Source organism: Plectropomus leopardus, chromosome 1 (assembly GCF_026936395.1).
Source record: "Plectropomus leopardus strain MGB_pleo_1.0 chromosome 1, ASM2693639v1, whole genome shotgun sequence".
NCBI classification, from domain to species: domain Eukaryota; kingdom Metazoa; phylum Chordata; class Actinopteri; order Perciformes; family Serranidae; genus Plectropomus; species Plectropomus leopardus.
In genome coordinates this window covers 18,867,489-18,887,131 of record NC_142176.1, presented here as the reverse complement: position 1 = coordinate 18,887,131, position 19,643 = coordinate 18,867,489, and the positions used below count along the sequence as shown (strand labels likewise).

The following is a 19,643-nucleotide window of genomic DNA, read 5'->3' as shown; positions in this document are numbered from 1 at the left end:
CTACATGAAAGTAACTGTAAGTGCAACTTGACTAGTGCGCGGAGGCATACACCTGCGTGGCGGTATATGTAGTTTGTTCTTTTTAGTGGAAATAAGGTTTGAAATATTTAGAAACGATACATCGATGCTTTTGTCAACACCACAAGTGATGTATAATTCTTTCAGAAAGAAAGCCCCGATTTGACGTATTTTTGCGCATTAACCCAGACATTTTAATTATAACCAACTAGGGCTGGCAAGATTTTCACTGCATGATTATCGTGGCCATATGAATTGTGATAATTATATAATTATGATGTCTATTAAAAAAAAGATAGAAAATAAATTTTAAAAAAAGATAATGCTTCACTAAGTTTATTCTGTGTTTTGTCCTTTTTGGCAATGATCTACACTTAAAATATGAGTGCATGGAGGTGGGGAGAGAGTCTATAACCAAAACTGTACAAAATCATTAAAAAAGAGAAATTATACTTAATGGATAGGGAAACAGCAGCCGGATGGCATTGGTGAAAGCACCCAAAGCAAGACCAAAAATGAATTTATTATGAATTTATATTACTTATTTAAGAGGCGCTGGATTGTTTACATGATATTATCATTGTGTATAATATCAACATTTCATTTTTAAATATGGTTATCATCAATATCAGTATATCATGACACCCCTATAACCAGCAGAAATAAAAGCATATTTCAATTTAATCAGCGTATAAAGGCCGCGCACTCAACTCCCTCCACATAAAGCTGTTATTTCACTGAAGTTTCACCAGCAAGCTCACACAGAACTGTGTAATTGTTGTTTGGGGCGTTCGGCCGTGTATCCCTGCTCCTGTCACAATTTAAACGGTTTAGGAAAAATAAACAGTGAAAACATAAGAAGAAGATTTATGCCATGAGATAGTTGCACAGCTGTGATGTGTCCGTAGGCACAGGGACAAAGGCAGAGGCAGAAGCTTTTGGTTTGTTTTGATAAATTTTCTTTGGTCCTCTGCCAAGAAGGAATATTTTCCCGTTGCTAAGCAACATCATTTTCCCATCTTTCCTGCATCCTTAGTGAATTTTTAAAGTTAATTTTGGCACAGTATGGATGTTTATCTGAATGTGTTCAAGTTCATCAAACTCCAACTGTGATTCAACTGTGTTTCCGGTGACAGAAATGTCAGAAGTTTGAGGCACATTTATTCATCAGTTGTCAGAACAGCACCAGAAAATCTAAATTCAGATGCAATCTCCTGTCGTCTGCAGACAAATAATCCATTTTGGCTGTTTCTTTGTTGCAGTGAAAGCTGATTAGCGAACACAGTTTCTATGAATTTGGTTAATTAAGTGCAGAACAAAGCTAAGAGACCTTGCTCAAGTAGTCAGGTACAAGGATTCCTTAATTATAAGCTCTAATAGAGTGTTTCCCATCCAATCACAGTGCAGGATCAGCAGTAAATGTTGTAAAATTAACCATAAGCAGCAGCTGCTAATGTGAGCTGTGTTGGTGTGCTGCACAGAGCTGAAGTGTCTTGCTCAGGGACACTCCAGCAGGGTGGATGTCTGCCAATGTGGAGACTTCACCCTGAGTCCTCCTGCTGAAGAGTGGCCTCTCTCAAGCCACCTCGCTGCCAGCCTGAATAAAGAGTGTGTGTTACTTCTTTATACACCAGGCAAACTGAAAGAGAGAGTGCAAGGATGTGTGTGTGTGTCTGTGTGTGTGCTTCAGGAGTGTTTTCTCCCTGCTCTGGTCACAGTTTGCCTGTCACCTCTGGTCAGTTTGCATTAGCACTGCCACTCTGCGTCTCCCACTGCTCCTCAGATCACCTCCTCTCCTCTCACATACTGTGTGTTGAATCTGCCAAGAATGGTTTCAGTTGAGAGTCAGAGTGTCTTTACCAACCAACTTTACCCTTAAAAGCCGAAAGAAGGATAAAACAGGTGATTAAAGAAGCTTCTTTGTGATTTCTAGCAGTTTGACTGTAGTGTGTGAACTGAGTGGCTCAGCCTGAGGCAATGCTGCTACTTTGCTGCATCATTACATCAATACCTCTGTAATTTAGTGTTTGCTTTTTGCCCCTGTTACTATGAGCATGACATTCAGAAGGTGCTGCAGGAATTTCTAACTTATTGTACTATTTTATTGTTCCTTTTCTTTTTGGTCTACAATATACAGTGTCGTTTCTGCGGTTGCAAGTTCAATATAACCATTCCAACCGACCTTAAAGGAGCAGTGTGTAAGATTTAGTGGGATTTAGTGGCATCAAGTGGGGAAGATTGTAGATTGCAACCAGCTGAAACTCTTTCAAGTAAAGATCATGTTATGCTCTTTGATCAGGTTTTTTTTTTTTTTTACCAATTTTCCAATGTTTTAGCAAGGGAGGTCTCTCCCTTGCTAAAACAAATGGACCAGGTGATTTGAACCAATAAAAACACTGAATAAAGCAGTTTCATGCTGAAAATGTTTTTATAACCCTGCTCATCACAGAAAGGCTGCTCACCATGGTGGGCACCGCGAAAACACAAATGGCCCCATCTTGAGCCAGTGTTGATTTCACCATTTTGGGTTACTGTAGAAACATGGTGGTGTAACATGGCAGACTCCATAAACAAGGACACGCTCCCTGTGTAGATATAAACGGCTCATTCTAAGGTGACATAAACACAGTGATTCTTACTTTTAGCAATCATACACTGGAGAAAACATACTTATCATATTGTATTCCATTTCTGCCAATATATGCCTGTAAATCCTACACACTGGACCTTTAAAGCTACGGCTGGTTATTTTTGTGGAAATAACTTTTTGTCATATTCACTATAACTGTTACAACATCCACACAATAATACATGAGACAGATTATCAATGAAAAAAAAATGCTCCTATTCCTCCTTGTAGTGCTTTTAATGACATTTGAAAGAATCCAATCACGGCTCATGAACTGCTGTCAAAGGAGGCAGCTCTGATCAGATATGAATCAAGATGTTGTTACTGTGTTGCCCATTTCTCACCTCAGATGTTTTTAGAAACATATATTTATTGTACTGATTAGCCGTAGGCTAAGAAAGTTTGCTCCAGCCAGTGGGCCATGCTTTGTTTTGCTCAGTTTCATTCGTGTTCTTGTCATTTGCTGAGCACATACAGTGCTTATACTGTACATGTTTTTAACATTTTAACTATGCAAATTAGGGCTAGGCGATATGGCTTTAGATCAATATCACAATATTAAATATTATTAAATTATATAAAATCTCCTCTAAATGAATGAAAACTACTAAAATAAAAAAAAATATTAAATGAACTATAGTCACAAATTCGGTAGCTGCTGCCAACCCTAAAGTTTTATCAAGTTGAATAAAATACTGCTATAATATTAAATAAGCTAAAGTTTAAAGTTAATTAAAGTACTTTTATAGTAGAGTTCAGTATCAGTTTCCAGCTTATCTTGGTGCATTGTGTAGATGCCTCCTTCTGCCAAGCAAATGTACGCAAAGCATAATGAGATGACATAAATAAAATAAATGATGTAGCATAATATGAAACAATAGACGTCAGACGATATATTTCTTCATATCGCACAGCCCTGGTGCAATTATCATCTTTCACACCTCTTTTTTACATATATCTTCTATGTCTTCACTGAGGCTTAGTATACATAGGTATATATTCCCAATCTGTTTTATACAATTAGCATTTTCAGACTACATATTAGAAGCATCACATTTTTAGTAATAAGACTAATATTTAATAATATCTAATTTCTTGTAGATTATTGTTTGGGTTTCACTGCAGTGCACAACTTCAAACCAACCCCTAAACCCTCCTAACTTCTCTGAGAATATATAAAGACACAATGAGAGTATGTAGAGGTGTGCATTATAAATCCAAATGATAAAGGAAAACATATTTTTTGTGGTTGTAACTTGGACTACACATACAGGAGCCTATGTGCGCCCAATAATCGTAACCAGTTTAAAAATCCAGTTGCTATAACCACCCATATTGAATAACTTGTTTTGGGGGGTTAATGATTACATGCATGTCATCACTGACAGTGCCTTCACTAAATCTGCTGTACACCTCTCCTTTAAAAGTGCAGTGTGCAGTTTTGGAGAAAGATAGCTAATTGTTGAGTCTTGTTCCCATGTCATCAAATAATGACAGCCTTTGGTTGGTAGTCAGGCTGAACCCCCAACCCAAAGCGCCAGTATTCAACAGCCTGAGAAAGATACTCTACAATCGGCTATCTCTCCAGAGTTACTTACAGCACCTTTTACTTTGTTTTGTATGTATTTTATTGCGCATCATCAAGTCAGGCTGGTGAAATTCATTTCATTCTTCTCATGCAATGACACTGATGGAACTGAATTGAATATGAATAGAAGGAAATAATATGAGATGTGGTTTGCTGCACACCGTAAAAAACACTGATGATCCACTCTGCTGTTTCCCACAGACTAAAAGATGTCTCCCTTGAGGCAATTTGGGAGGCTTTTTGAATCCTGCTGTCTCCTCGTTTTCTCATGATTCCTCTCCCTTGCATTTATATCACATCACTTCTCTCAGCACATAAAAGCACACACCTATTGTTACCATCTTTGATTCTTTCTTTTTTTATCTTCTGCACACTCTTATTATGTGTAAAATGACAGGAAGTGACAGGTAAGGGATCGGACAAAGGGATGAGCAGCGAGTGAGAGAAAGCCGGGCAGAGTGTGAAAGAGAGCGGTTGGCTCAGTGAACAGGAACCTTTCGACACGAGATAATGCCAGATGAATGATGTCCTCCCCTAAGGCCCTGAGAAGCAGGAAGTGTGGCTCCATATTAATTAGAATATGAATTAGATAGACCCTGTTATCTGATGGCTCATAGGAGCGAGAGCTGCATGATCCAGGCAGCAGCATTAGAGGTGTTTGAACAAATAGTCACAGTTCAGGTCACGTTGCTCTCCTGCAGTCATTATGACCACTTTCGGGCTCCAGTAAAAAGCAAAAGAGTTCTTTAATAGCTATGTTTACTGGTCCATTATACTTTATTAAACATACAAATATAGACTCAACATATTTGCAGGGAAAAACACAACAGAAAAACAACACGAGTACCTGTATCTCAGTGCAATACTGTTCACACACAAATGACAAAATATACTATTTTAATGTAACTTGAAAATGTTCAAAACTGTGTGGGTAAAACGGGGGGTCTCAGGAAGCCTCTTGCCCTTTAATTAATATCAGGCAGTACTTAAAGTTTGTTTGCCTGTTTTGAAATGTCGAAAGTTGCACTGTAACACATTTTCCTGGAAGATTACATTAAACTACTTACAGCTGTAGTTTCCAGCCTCCTACCATTATTTTACGGTGTCACATGACTTAAACAGAACAATGATTCATCCTAATAAAGTGTAATTCACACATCATACAGCTGTGTGTAACATTGGAGTCTAAACATCTGCAAGGTCTTGATTTTACAATATCTCAACCCCCAGACACCCTGGAGCCTCTCACATGCCCGCATGCAGACAGTGAAGGACTCAGAACCAGTATCTAAGTATCTAAACCATGACTATGCGTGAATCATACATTCATACAGCTATTATTATACATGATGACATTCACATAGTTTCATACTGAACAATTTCCACGACAGTAAGAGTAGTTAGTTCCTATCTATTCATTATATGTTCCATAATAATTTAAGCCCAGCAAGACATGTCCAAGTAGGTTAATTGCATATTAGAAACACACAGCAGTGTAGGCTAGAAAATGACATACATTCACACACACATACACTTTTTACATAAATATAGTACCATACCGTAGACCCCGGTTAAATGTCAGGAAGGTATGAAAAAGTAGATACTGCCCAATTCTATACTCATTATAGTACATTATTGTACATAGGTGTAGGTGCGAACAGTGAATGAGAACAGTCTGAACCACTTGGATAGATATAGAACCTAAAAGTGTAAATTTAAAGTACTTTTACATAAAGTCTTGACAGGTTGCTTCTACTCACGTATCACATGTCATGTGTGTAATGTATCATATCTGACAGTGTTTTACATCCCATTGCTCACTTATGGAGATGTCATCTTTGATTTTCAAGGCACCGCCTCGAGCGAGCAGCATCTTTTACAAAGTTCCTGCTGTACTTCAGTGTGGTGTGAGAGTCTGCTGGGACCAGGTTCATTATAGGCCTGTCTCATTACAGCAGCCCCCCCACCACGAGCCTGGAGGGGAGCGGAGAGGCAGAGCCTCCTTGTTTTAGCTCTTTAGAGGTCAGTGGATGATTAAAATGTTGAGAAGTGGAGGTTAATCAGCCACTGACCCTCGGGGTGATGCTGTCTTTCATGGTCTGTTTTAATCAATAAGTGTGAGCACTGGCACAGATGAACTCCTCTGCCTCCTTATACAGAGCACCCCTACTTCCCTTATACTGCCAAGTACCTGCCCGTCTCATTACCTATTATCTATCCTCTCCTCATGTGGATGTTTGGAGATAGAGGACTGCACTTGAGGCATGAATTCATATTATTAAAAAGGCTAAAAGGTTAAATTCAAAAAGCATTCCAACATGTAAGATGCAGTTCAGCACACTTGATGCTGGTTTCACGGCTCATCTGCCAATAAAAGGTGTTGGACTGCAACTTCCACATGATGTCTGTAACCACAGGAACTAATCCATCACGTCATGTGGAGATGCAGTCTGACATGCTGTCAACATGACTGCACATCAAAGCCTCCAAAGTCAAGAGGTGAGGTGTTTTTTTAAACTCCTACAGTCAACAACTGCAGAAATAGAAACAGATCAGGTTATCTTTCTTGACCACCTGGAACAATTAGATGGTGTTGTCTGATCAGGGTCTAGCGTTTGTTGAAACATCCTTTCTCAGTATCGGAGTCTTACAGAAGCAGTGTGCTCATAAAATGCCTCTTTCCTGTCTCCTAGAAACTGCATGTTTACTTTGAAAGAGCAAATTTGTTTTGGGAGAAACTTATGACCCCAATTGTGGAAATATATTGGCATTGTGTGTGTCTGCATATCAATGATTCGTTGCACTTGCACGTTTTTATGTATCAGATACACTGGAACTGTATGTTGGAACTTACATCTCAACAATGCTATGGTTAACATCAGGTTTAGAGACAAAAGTTCATGTTTCAGTTTAAAATACCTCATTTGGGGGGAACAAGCCCAGCAGGAAAAGCAACGACGTCTCTGGAAAGAACACCAGCTTTTTGTGGCATTATCCTGTCAGCAGGATAGTGCCACAAAAAGATGATCACCCACACTTGGAGCATTAAAAAGCCAATGGAAACACAGCAATGACTCACAAAAAAACAAACGGTGTTGTTGTCTGTTGGACCTGAACAGCAGTTTGCTGCTTGGCAGCTGTCTCATCTAGGTGACATGACATTTACAACCCCCTTCAACTCGCAATGACAAAGTCAGCTCATATTTTACGTCACTTTAGAAATGTTGATACATATGAGATGTGCAAATGTAACATTCATAGTTTGTGAAAATGTAAAATGCAAACATTTTCTTCTGGCGACTGGGCAAGGGAAAGGTAATGCCAAGTGAATTATATTTTTGATCAACATAAAGAGGGAATGTTGCTAACATACCTGGAAACACAGAAAAAATGTTACTATTGAAGTGCCAACAAAATGTTTACTGATAGTATATTTCAGTTGTTTTCTACCAAAATATAGGCAATCTTGTAACACACTATCCACTAGTCAAATCAACTTTATTTAGTTATTTATATTTATTTCTATGGTTGTGTCTTTGTAAAGCACTTTGTAAACTAATTTCTGAAAAGTGCTATATAAGTTAAGTTTATCATTATAATAGTCCTGCACTTTGAGTGTCTGCCATCCATCCTAGTCACCTCCCTTTGAATCATCACAGTCTGAACTAGTGATTATGTTCTCACCCAACGTATATTCAAACTTAATATTGAGGAGTCAGCATTGGCACTGTAAACTATGCCATAAAGTACTGATAATATGGAAATTTGTATGCTGTTTTTTATTTAGCTGCATATATTTTGGATAAATTCGATTTTCTGCTCTGGCAAACCCTTAGATTTGTCAGATTAGCTTTTCTGCATATGTGTGTCCAGGTATGTCTCAGCACATACATGAATGGGAGTATAAAGTGATGTCTTCTCCTGTGATGAAGGATTAGAGGACTGTGGGAGTTGTTAAGTCTGGTTTAATGTGACGTCCCCGGGGTTCTGCTGCTGAGAGTTAGTGTCAACACCTTCACTGTTTATTTGGACCAGCACCGAACTCGGGGTCACTCAGCTCCTATCACAGCTAATCCTGGTGATGTGGTCTAAACGTGCACACACATATGCACACATAAGAATACACAGGGAGCCAGGAACAGTGGGAACCAATGAGAACCAGCTGTTGCAGCTGCTTTCTCTTGTGTGTTTACAAAGTCAGTAGAAGGGGCACCAGGAGACACACTTTGTTTTCTTTATTGATTGTGGTTTGACTCCCTGCTTTTGTGTATTCTAACTTTTTTTTACCATTCTGTAAGATCACTTTCAGTTCCTAAGGCCAATATGTGACACTATTTCTTCTTAATCAATATTCAGTAATGATCTCGGCTCGTCCTTTAAGTGTCTCACAGATGTTTGTGAGCTCTGCAGGGCCTCAAGATTGATATACAGTGTCAAAGGGAAACTAAATCAGAGGGTTTGTGATCTCCTGAGCAGGAGCAAAAACAAAACAACATTGCCTCCAACTCTCATGGCTCAGGGATAATTTAAAATAAATAGCGCTGTGTCGCAGTGCTGCTGCAGACTAAATACTAATTTGTGCTGCAGTCGGAAGATGCTAACAGGGTTTCAGATTCTCTTTTTGCACGATTCCCATCTGATCAAAACTGCCCAATCTTTAATTACGTTGCCATGGTGCCATTCCACAGGGTTAAAGCTCACATGTACATCATTATTATAAGTCTTTTTAAAGAGGCTGATTTATATGTTGTTGTATCCCAAAGTGCGGTCCCCGTTTGCTGCTCTACAGTATAAGCTCATATCTAATTGTCACACACTATTAGCTTTATCTCCGGCTGTGGTTGTAGAGGGCCAATGGTGAGCAGATTTTTTTTCTCTCAGGCAGTTATTTAGCCACACAGGGCTGCACCTGTCTGCACAGAGAATAAACAAAAAAGCTAATTGGATTTGGTCTTGGAGGAATTCAGTTGAATAGAGCTGCAGCTAATCATGATTTTCATTATTGATTAATCTGCTGATTATTTTCTCAAACCTCTGGAGTCTGTCTATTTATTATTTGAATACATTTGGGCATTTTTCACTGATAGTAACATAATTTGTTTTTACATTAAAGTTGAAAATGCTGATTTTGGTCTTTCATAGGGTATCTCATCTTTGTAATAACCATGATTATTATAGCTGACTAAAACTACATTTCAAAAAACATTTCATTTAATTGAGTAAAAAATACTTGAAAAAAATAACGATATAACGAATAACGATATTTTTGTACTTACAAAAACTAAACTAAAATAAATAATGTGAATTTGGTCAAATTTGTCAACACATTAAGAGTGAGGAGGCATTGGTAAATGTTTTTATTGCAACTGGGATTTTTACATGTCTGTGAGAGAGCTCTTTCTTAAATCTTAAAACTTGCCGCTAACAAATATCCCCTATCTAACAATATTAAAAATAAAAAAATACTGAAATAAATACAAGCTAAAGTAACAACAAAAATGTAAACAATGAAAACTAACTAAACAAGCAAGCCCACGTTGGAAAGTATAACTAAAGTATAACTAAACTAAACTAAAAACAAAAATTATAACAAACTAAAATTGAGTACAAATGAAATATACAATACCCTTACAACTCTGATCATAACAATACTTTTAAAAGTATGTTTAAAGTTTGAATTATTAATATTTCAGTGCTTCACACAAATACAGTTTGAATAAAATCACTTACCATGAAAATAGACATTTTTTTATCTAACTTTTTTCTTTAATAATGTTGTGAGTGATTATCACTACAGATTTGTATATACTTAGGAGCACCAGTGTCATTTTCCCTTGCATTTTTGGTTCTTGTTTGTTGACAAAATTGTATGTCAGACTTGAGTTCATGCTGAAAAAAGGATACCATGCATGTCTCATGAGTACACGTTAAAATCTGCTTAACAAAGACAAAAAATGAAGAAAAGATGTACCAAAACGAACCTGGACTCGAGAGGGATAACATTTCAGAAAATATCAAATGCCTTAATTTTTCATTCATGTTTTTTTTTTTTTTTGATCTTAGACCAAAACTCAAATCTGCTTTACGATGATTGAAAACAGGGAAAAACAACAAATCCTCAGTTCTCAGTCCAGAGAATGTTTGCCATTTCTGCTTCAAAAATGACGCTTCAGAAATGTGTTGATTGTTAAAACAGCTGCTATTTAATTTTCCGTTGATTGACTAGTCAAACAACAACCTGCTCAAGAGTTTCTTCTGTTTAGTTAATTAGGAACTTTGTCATCCACATGATGAAAATTGCCTTTGGCTTCACCACTTGGGATTAAAAAAAAACAATATAAGTCATTAATAACAGACATCACATAACAAACAGCAGCACGAACAAACGATACAGCCCCAAATCACAAGTTTGTCTTAGAGAACCTTTTGATTAGTACTGCATAAAACTTCTATTCATAGATCCTCAATTCAGATAAGAATCCACTCTTTTGGTCCTGATATTAGGAGTTAGGTGTTATGGCACCAACATTAAGTCAACCAATTTCTTGTGGTTGTCATTCCTGCTAGAAATGAGGGGTATGCAGTCTTGAGGCTGTAAGGTTTGTCAGAAAGATGTGCTCTTGCTTTAGTGGTGCTGTAATGTCACCCTCTACCTCCATAAAGCAAAGCAGATAATCTGTAGAACTAAAACGTGTGTAGAGGGTATTTTATACATCTGAATTTTACTGTCTTAATAGAACTAGAAAACAAAATTGCACATATACTTTGCACATTATGAGATTTCTGTCTGACATGTGTTTAATAACTAGCTAATAATGCACATGGCCAAATCTGCACATTAAGCATGTTGGTATACATGAAATGTGCATAACATCTGGTTATCTACAGAGCAGTATTGTGCATATGTATGCATGAGCTTCAGGGCATATACTCCTCATAAAATATTCATACATTTTTGCTTAAAATACTGCTGAAATTGTAAGCTGATGATATATGAGACCACGCTTTCTTTTGTTCTTATTTCTATTAAATGTCTTATATTTCTTATTAGTTGACTTATAATGAAACAATGGAAGCCCATTACTGTTCAGTAATTCAGTAAGTGATTCAGTCCAGTTTCCCCGCTGTGATGCTTATCTTATCTCTGATTCTTCAAATAAACAAAGGTGATGAATGAGCGTGGGTTTGTTGTTTTCTGTGGCAGCACAGATAGATGAGGAGAGCTTTACAAAAGAAGGACGAGATGTGTTTGAATTACAGCCATGCCAGCATCTGTTTTTGCCTGAGACTCTTGATTAGGACTTGTGTGTTGAAGGTGGACTATAAATGCAGATGTTTAGTGTTAACTGTTGAACTGACGTTGTTTTTCCATCAAAGCTTCATACAACATTTAGAGCAATTCTGGCAGGCAGTTAGATTAGAAGATTGATAGCACTCTCATGTCTGTCCATTACATAAATATAAGGCTACAACCATAACTTAGCTTTAAACAGAGACTGGAAGCGGGGAAACAGCCCCCCTGGCTCTGTCCAAAGGTAACGAAATGTGCCTCTAAAGCTCACTAATTAAAACGTTATCTCATGTTTGTTAAATCCGTACAAATACCCAAATGTAAAACATTTATTTACCTGATAGGCTTATATTTTACAGATAGAGATTTAATTCTCAGCCAGATGCCGAATACGCATATTTTCCAAAATGTTGAGCTTTGGCCCTGTGAAGTTTTTCTTTTTTCTTTTAAATAAACAAAGTTTCTGTTTACATTCAGAGTTACCCAAAACTGATTACCCTTGAGGTGAAAAATGTGTTGAATGCAACTGCTGTCAAACAAAATATTTACAAAGCTGATTTTTAAGTATTTTGAATCCTGTATTGTGCACATTCATTATTACTTAATCAACCATACACCAGAAAATAATGTTGACTGTTGAATTGTTGAAACTATATGTTTTTGTTTTTGCTTTTGTTTAACAAAGCTGTGGTTAGGTTAAGGCAAATAAAAAAAAAACACTTGGTGACTGTAGCAAAAATCACGATTGGGCTTCAAATAGCCCAAATAGAAAAGCAGCGATATCTCAGTCAAAAACAGTAGCTTTTCATGGGGGTCAATACAAAACACCATCGACTGGGGGCTATAAAGCCAATGGAAACACAGCTATGACCCACTAAAACACAACTGGTTTTGTTGTTTGTTGGTATTGATCAGTGGTTTGCAGCTTGCCAGCCATCTTACCTAGGTGACAGACCATTCACTGTCCCCACCGCCTCCAGAAGACAAAGTCAGTTAATATATTACATTATTTAAAAACGTTGATATGAGAGTTAGATGTAAGTTTTTGTGGTTTGTAGAAATATATAATGGCAGGTTCACCCTGGATGCAGAACGGCCGTGAAGCGCAATGATTTTTCATGGAGCGCTGCTTACTTGTTTGCCTGTGTTGAGTAGTCAGACCATCCACACTGGACACGGCGCAGCCCACAGCTCTGCGTTAGGCTCATGATCTGCTGTGATCATTTCACCGTCTTGTCTATTTTTCCATGAGCTGTGAGCGAATCTGGAAGGAAAACACACTTAATACTTTATTATGAATGATATAAATGAAATATTAGATATGATAGGAATGATCTGATCGTGATAAATGATAAAATATGCATCCAGTGCTTCGCCAGTGCTTTTCAGTGTTTCTAAAGTGAGAGGGAGAGAGGAGCAGACACACACTGACAGACACGCACACGAAGATGCACACAAACACTCAGACACACAGACACAGATACATAGCCAGAGACACACAAGAAAACAGAGAGAGTGCTCTCCATGTGATTAGTAAGGAGCATAGAAAGAGAACTGTTGCTGAATGGCTCAGAGAAATGCATTCCTGGTGTGCATGGCCAGACGACTGAGGACGGGTGGCTGCATGACAATTAATTTATCACGGTGATACTACTTTTAACATTAAGGTAAATGCACTTGTATAGTGCCTTTCTAGTCTTCTGACAACTAAAAGTGCTTTTGGAGTATTTGTCCCACTCACCTGTTAGGTGGCCGAGGCTACCCAACTTGAACGAACTTGTCACATGGTGTCACTCTATCAGGACCTTCCGCGTCAACCTATGACATTTTAGATATCAGCTATTTACGCTCCGGGATGCCATTACCTTCATGCCAACAAATGCATGTCTGGTGAAATGAAGCAGCGCGGTCCCTATGTTCACACAATAGCGCGGACTGTCACGATGGTCGGGATTAGACGCCAAAGTCACAAATAGTTAGGTAAATGAGGCAAAGGTTAGGTGTAGGAAAAAAACACACATCCACAAAGGATGCAAACACAGAAACACAGAATGCCCGCACAGAAGTTGTTTGTTTGTGGGACTCATCCACCTGCCCACCCTATGAGCGCACTTGTGCTCCTTATATTATGTGGTTACCAGCGGCATTATTACCTGACGCTGTCCTTCAGTTTTTCAGGCGCACGTGACCAATTTCGTCCAAACATCAAGTGACGCCACCTTTGTGCGTTGCATGTGGACGTGCCTGCTGCCATCCGGCTGTCCGCCAGCATATGATAACGCCAACGGTTCTGTCCGAACATAGCTTTTGGCGTCACACTCGTATGCCAAAAGCACTGACAGAGCAGCGCTATTCGAAGAGTTGGGAATTCTTATACCATCACACACCAGTATCATGCCCAAGGATACCTCAACATGTGGACAAGGGATTGAACTGTTGACTGATGTGATTAGAGGACAACCCACTCTACCTCCTGAGCCAAAGCCACACTTTTATACCCCTTTAGATGCAGCTTTCCTCACTACACCTCCAGAGCAACAGAACAAAACTCTCCAATATAATTTCTCACTACATGCTGCATGTGGTCTGTTCAAAACATCATCCATCTCCTGTGCAGTCTGAAGAACTACCGCAGCTGGATGAATGATCGGAAGAGGCAAACTGAAGCCAAATGATTCTCACCTCAGTGACAGTTATGGAGAATTACAGTGATACTCCTGAACCTTGGGTCTTATATCCTAATCTATGAGTGTGTGTCACCGAGATGAATGGTGATTATATTGTGGTGTATTGTCCTCTGCTGTGAGCGCTAAACGATGTGATGATGACACGCCGCGTAAATCTGCTTCGGTTGTTACTGCGACCGTGTGCGTAGCTTTCCGCGAGTGTGTGTTTACCTCTTTGACATGCAGAGGGCAGCGCAGCAGTAATTAATGACGAGCTGCTAAATGGTGCTGTGTGATTCTACATGGTAATGAGAAGGCTTCGGTGTGGGGCTAGGCGTGACAATCAGCTCAGCAGAGAGAAACCATGGGGGACACACAGGTGACACTTGGGTCACACAGAGCTGGAGATGACTGTTTGGATATCAAAAGGATTTCTTGTGGGAATTTGCCACCATTGTTCCATGAAACCACAATTCAGCCAGTGTGTATCAGCATGGCGGCATTATCTTTGTTGTTTCATGGTTGTGTGCTTTTTATTTTAAGCTGCAGATTACAATAAAGATCTGACACAGATTTCTATGACAATTATGCAAATGCACACAACAAAAAAAAACCTTTTAAAAAGCGGTGCGATATCATGGCAGTGCACTCCAGCAGTCACTGGAGCTTTGATAAAGAGAGATTGTTTTCTCCTCAGTTGGAATTGCAGCTGGTTATTGTTTGAGGCACAGCATTGTATCCGACCGGCTAGGCTGGCAACAATGGAAACCCAGAGAGGTTTCATTAAAATCCAACTTATGGCCTGTGTGTCGGAGAGCACACTTTTACTGTCGCTGGTTTGTGCATTACTTTATCCTCGTTGTGATAGTTATTGTTGTGGAACCATTCGAGTTAAACGCTCCTGCACTTGAACTAATGAGGATGCTTTCTGCTTGTTGTTCACTTCTGCACAGCAGAACTAAAAACATTTTTACTGTCACACCTGGTAATCAATAACAGCCAGGCTAGACATAACGATAAGTGTGTTTCTGTCTGGATATTATAAAACTAGCTGTTAAAGTATTCCTCTTCAACTCATTTACACATTGCAGCTCACTCACATTGCAGCTTTACTTGTTGCATCCTGCATCAAAGGAAATGAATCCAAGTTGGCAGTACACTTGATGATTTTAAAGTGTAAAGACAGCCTTGCATCAGTAATATTTCTGCTTTTCACAAATCTCAGTTAGAGAGCTTCAAAAACACCCATTAATGAATGAAGAGATATTTCATGTTAATTTAAATGGCCCATCTCTGTCAGGCTTTTCCACAGGAAAAGACAGATCCCATCAGTCTGCGAGAGAAACTTCAGTGTACAGAAACTCAGGCATATCTGTGACTTGCAGCAGCATATATAAAATGAATGTTCTGTCAAGGTGACGGTGCACCGTATTCCCCAGAAGCCCCTCTGATTCAATTATGCACATTAAATTTACTTGACAGAACATCTGATTCAGTAATGTTGATATGTGAAGTGTTTGTAAATCTTTCTCATCTTTCAGTCAGCTTCCAATATGTTGTTTTATAATTATGCTGAAGCTGGAGGCTTTATATTTATGTATCTATTTACAAAGAAATATCTACTATTTTGCAAAAACGTTCTCCCAAATAGAAAGAAAGAGATGCCATTTGCCAGCTTTATTACCTAACAATAAGTTTAATTAAATAGCTTTAATATTGGGAAAATCATCTCATTCCTCAGTATCAGATAGTACTATGCACAAGGTGGTCAGTCAGTACCAAGAAATAATGAATAAGTTTGCACAGTTCACACAGTTTTTATTTTTCATCTGTTTCTGCAAATCAGGAGCACCCCAACTGCCAGCTACTTTGTGTACACTGCCTTTGCATCATACAGCCCCACTTCAAAAATCCAGAACTATCCCTTTAAGGCCCTGACACACCAAATCAACATATAAAAACTAGTGGGGACGAATGCCCACTGTTGCGTTGCCTCACATTGCCTCTGTCTTGACCACAAAGTTGCACTTGAACACAAAGACTACAGCTAGCGGCCAACCGGCACTTATGTTCTGCACCTATTCGTCTATCAAAAAGGAAGATTCAAGATGCTAGTTAGCCAGTTAGCGCATTATAAACACAATGTGATATTAAAAGAAGCACTAGAGAACAACAACACAAGCAATTACAAACTGTTTCTACTGAAGTGCTCACAATGAATAAATGAAAATTAATCTTTCTTCATAAAACATGTTTTTCCCCATTGTAGTTGGCTCTGTTATCTTCAATACAGATTCAACACACTGAATCGGATGACAAAAACAAACTGCCCAGCATAGACTGATGGCAGACTGTCGGTGCACCAGGACTCTAAATGATTGTCTTGGTCCTTTTGTTTAAACTTTGTTGTTTACATTTTGCTTCACTATTTTCTTTAACTCTGATTTCCATCAAAAGAGATGGTCCTCAAGCTCTTTCACAGACTGCCCTGAAGGAATCATTTTGCTGTTTTACATGATCCTTGACTTAGACGACATGTGTTGGATATAGTACAGCTTATATGCCTCTCTTTTCTTACAATTTCCCTTGTGTGTTCTAACATGTGAAATTGTTTTTATGTTAAACTGCTCATGCTGCTGCAATGACCAGGAGTCCCTGGAAGAAGAGATCTTGTATCTCAGTGGGACCTTCCTCGGTAAATAAATGATAAATAAATAAATAAAAATAAATAAAGCTTACCCATCAGCCTCTCAATCTTTCAATTTTCTGCCATGGTGAAAAGCACTTAAATTTATCGCTCCATCTGTTTATTACATGCCACCTTCACTTCCTTCCCTTCCCCGCCCCCTGGTCCTCCTCTCCTCCTCTCCATCTGTGTATGTGTGTTCTCAATAACCTTTAAAGCCGTCAAACTCCTCCTGCAAGTGCCCTTTATGTCCTCCACCAACACTGTTCCAGGGATTTTCATTTTGTAAAAGCAAAATAGGCTTTGATGGTGCTTTTTAATTATATTCATCAATTATGAGCTTGTGAAATTCAGACGTCGTGTTTCCACAAAACCAAGAGTTGTGGAGTCAGAAAATGCTGCTGCCTGGTTTGCAGTTCCCTGGACAGGGAGAGGCGGTTGTCTGCTGCCAATTTCAAAGCTCTGTCTGTTACGCTTGACCTGTAATTTAAAGTACAAGGGATGGTAGCCATATTTCTGCTAACGGGATTGATATCCATGGGGCTGTCAGCCAGGAAATAAAAAGAAGCCTTTACCCCGAGGAAAAAGGGGCCAAGGAGACCTTTGGTGTGAAAGTACATTAGACCTTAACTGCCAGCTCTATCGGCTGTAGCGTGGAGAAATATAAGCCCTGTTGAGATGGTGTTTGTGTGTGTGCGTGTGTGTTTTATACTGCCTGTTCAGGTGTCGTGGAATACAGAAATAGCTTGTTGGTTGTAATGTCATTGCGTGAAAAGCTTCTCTGCGATTATGATTTCTCTTGCTGTCAGACTCAGAAGGTCTGTGGAGAAACAGGTTATTGATTTCTCCTGACATCGGTGCTAATTTCCTCTTTAGTGATCTGTTGAAATCACAGCGAGTGACGAGTGATTGGCAAAGTACACCACTGCTTTCAAACACAATATCAGAAAGATGTGAGTGTTGAATCGGTGTTAGCAAGCAGCAGCAGCAGCAGCAGCAGCATTTTGACATAATGTTGTCTTTTTTTTTTCTCCGTCTTTCTCTCTGTCACAGATCACATTCTTCATGCTGCTGTCAGCTGTGTGTGTGATGCTCAACCTGGCGGGCTCCATCCTCTCCTGCCAGAACGCTCAGCTGGTCAACTCTCTGGAGGACTGTCAACTGGTGAGACCAACTGGACATTAACTCTACGTACTTGAAAAGTGTGGGCGAAAAAAGATGTCCAGAATAACAAATCATTGTATCTGGCTGTCAGTTTGTGAGGCTTCAAAATGTTTTCAATATTTCTCTAACTCGGTCTAAATATGCACCCATCAGCCAAAACATTAAAACCACTGGCTGGTGAAGTGAATAACATTGATCATTTTGTTACAATGCAATGTTCTGCTAGAAAATCTTAGCCCTGACATTCATGTGGATGCCACTTGATGCTCTGCATGCACTCAAACACAAGTACACACCAAGCACACTCCCTCATGACAACGACTCTCCTCAATGGCAGTGTACCCCTCCCAGCAGGACACAATGCAAAAACCACTAAGGCTTGACCCGAGGAAAGCGACAAGAAGCTAAGAGGCCAGATCAGCGCCTTTAACTCGTTGTCATTTGAATATGGCAACTCCTGAATAGTTTTTGCAGTGTGGTATGGCACATTGTCCTGCTGGAGGGGCATTGCCACTGGGGAGTGTTGTTGTAGGGTGTCCTTGATCTGCAGCAGTGTTTGGGTGTGTGTCAAGTAGCATCCAGATGAATGCCAACATCCAAGGTTTCCAGTAGAACATTGCGTTGTAATGAGATGATCAACGTTATGGTTGATAAGTGAACCTTTTGTTGTTTTAAATGTCTGGACCTGACGTTGCAATATGCAAGAAAAGTCACACCCCTTGTCTTCAGTATTAACACACAGACATACCATCATAATAGATGGTAGCTCATTCTAGTGCCACCAGTATCTTAGAATTGACTTTACAAGTTGCAGATTTGCCAAAATGTAATGAAAAAAGGCCTAAAGATAAGAAAGAGAAGATTTTTTAACATTACTAAGACTCAGAGTGTCCCATTAACATGATTTTTATATTCCTTGAACTCTGGCACTTTCCTATATATCCACATATAAATGGATATATCGGAAAGTGCCAGTGTTCCAGGAATAGAAGAAAACACATTTATTATATGTTGAAAACCTATGGACAAAAAGCTTCTACAACAACAGAGAAGTATTTTAAATTATAAGTCAACACATGGCAGGCTGACAGACACTTCTGCTCTGAGCAGACTGCAGAGCTGAGTCAACATCAAAAGTGAACTGAACTATTTGTCTGTTAGTGACTAATGGCTGGTGATTATCACATCCATCTTTGCCAGAATCGAAAATAGCTAAAACACAGATAAACAACTTTTGAAAGAGCACTGCAGCCATTTGGTATGGCACCGCCATAAAGTTCAGAGGCTCAAAAGAGACAGTTTGAAAAAAAAGAGTGGTCAAAATCAAAGCAGCAGAGACTAAGATATGGTGACTCATGCAGCCTTTGCACAGACAGACACATTAAAGGGCCAGCATACTCCATCAGAAGTGCTTGTTTGATGGACAAGCAGCTTTTTATGTCACCCCTCGAGTGTGGCAGTTCGGAAGAACTATAAACACATTATTTCCCCAAACATAACCAATCCTTACTTTGAAGTTCTTTTACATAGCTGAGTGGATTAGAAAATACGTGCTCCAATTTCACAAGGTAAAAAAACAGACTGTCCTCCAAAATATGACC

At 39.1% G+C, this 19,643-nt stretch overlaps 1 protein-coding gene across 4 annotated transcripts in view; it reads left to right on the top strand.

Moving 5' to 3' along the window:
- Positions 1 to 19,643, top strand: part of entrep2 (endosomal transmembrane epsin interactor 2) — a 126,834-nt gene that overhangs the window by 78,519 nt on the left and 28,672 nt on the right. For all 4 annotated transcript variants that reach the window (XM_088077021.1, XM_088077014.1, XM_088077018.1 and 1 more), the window contains exon 3: positions 17,932 to 18,042. In XM_088077021.1, the coding sequence (XP_087933147.1) occupies positions 17,932 to 18,042 (111 nt within the window). The remainder of the gene's footprint in view (positions 1 to 17,931; positions 18,043 to 19,643) is intronic.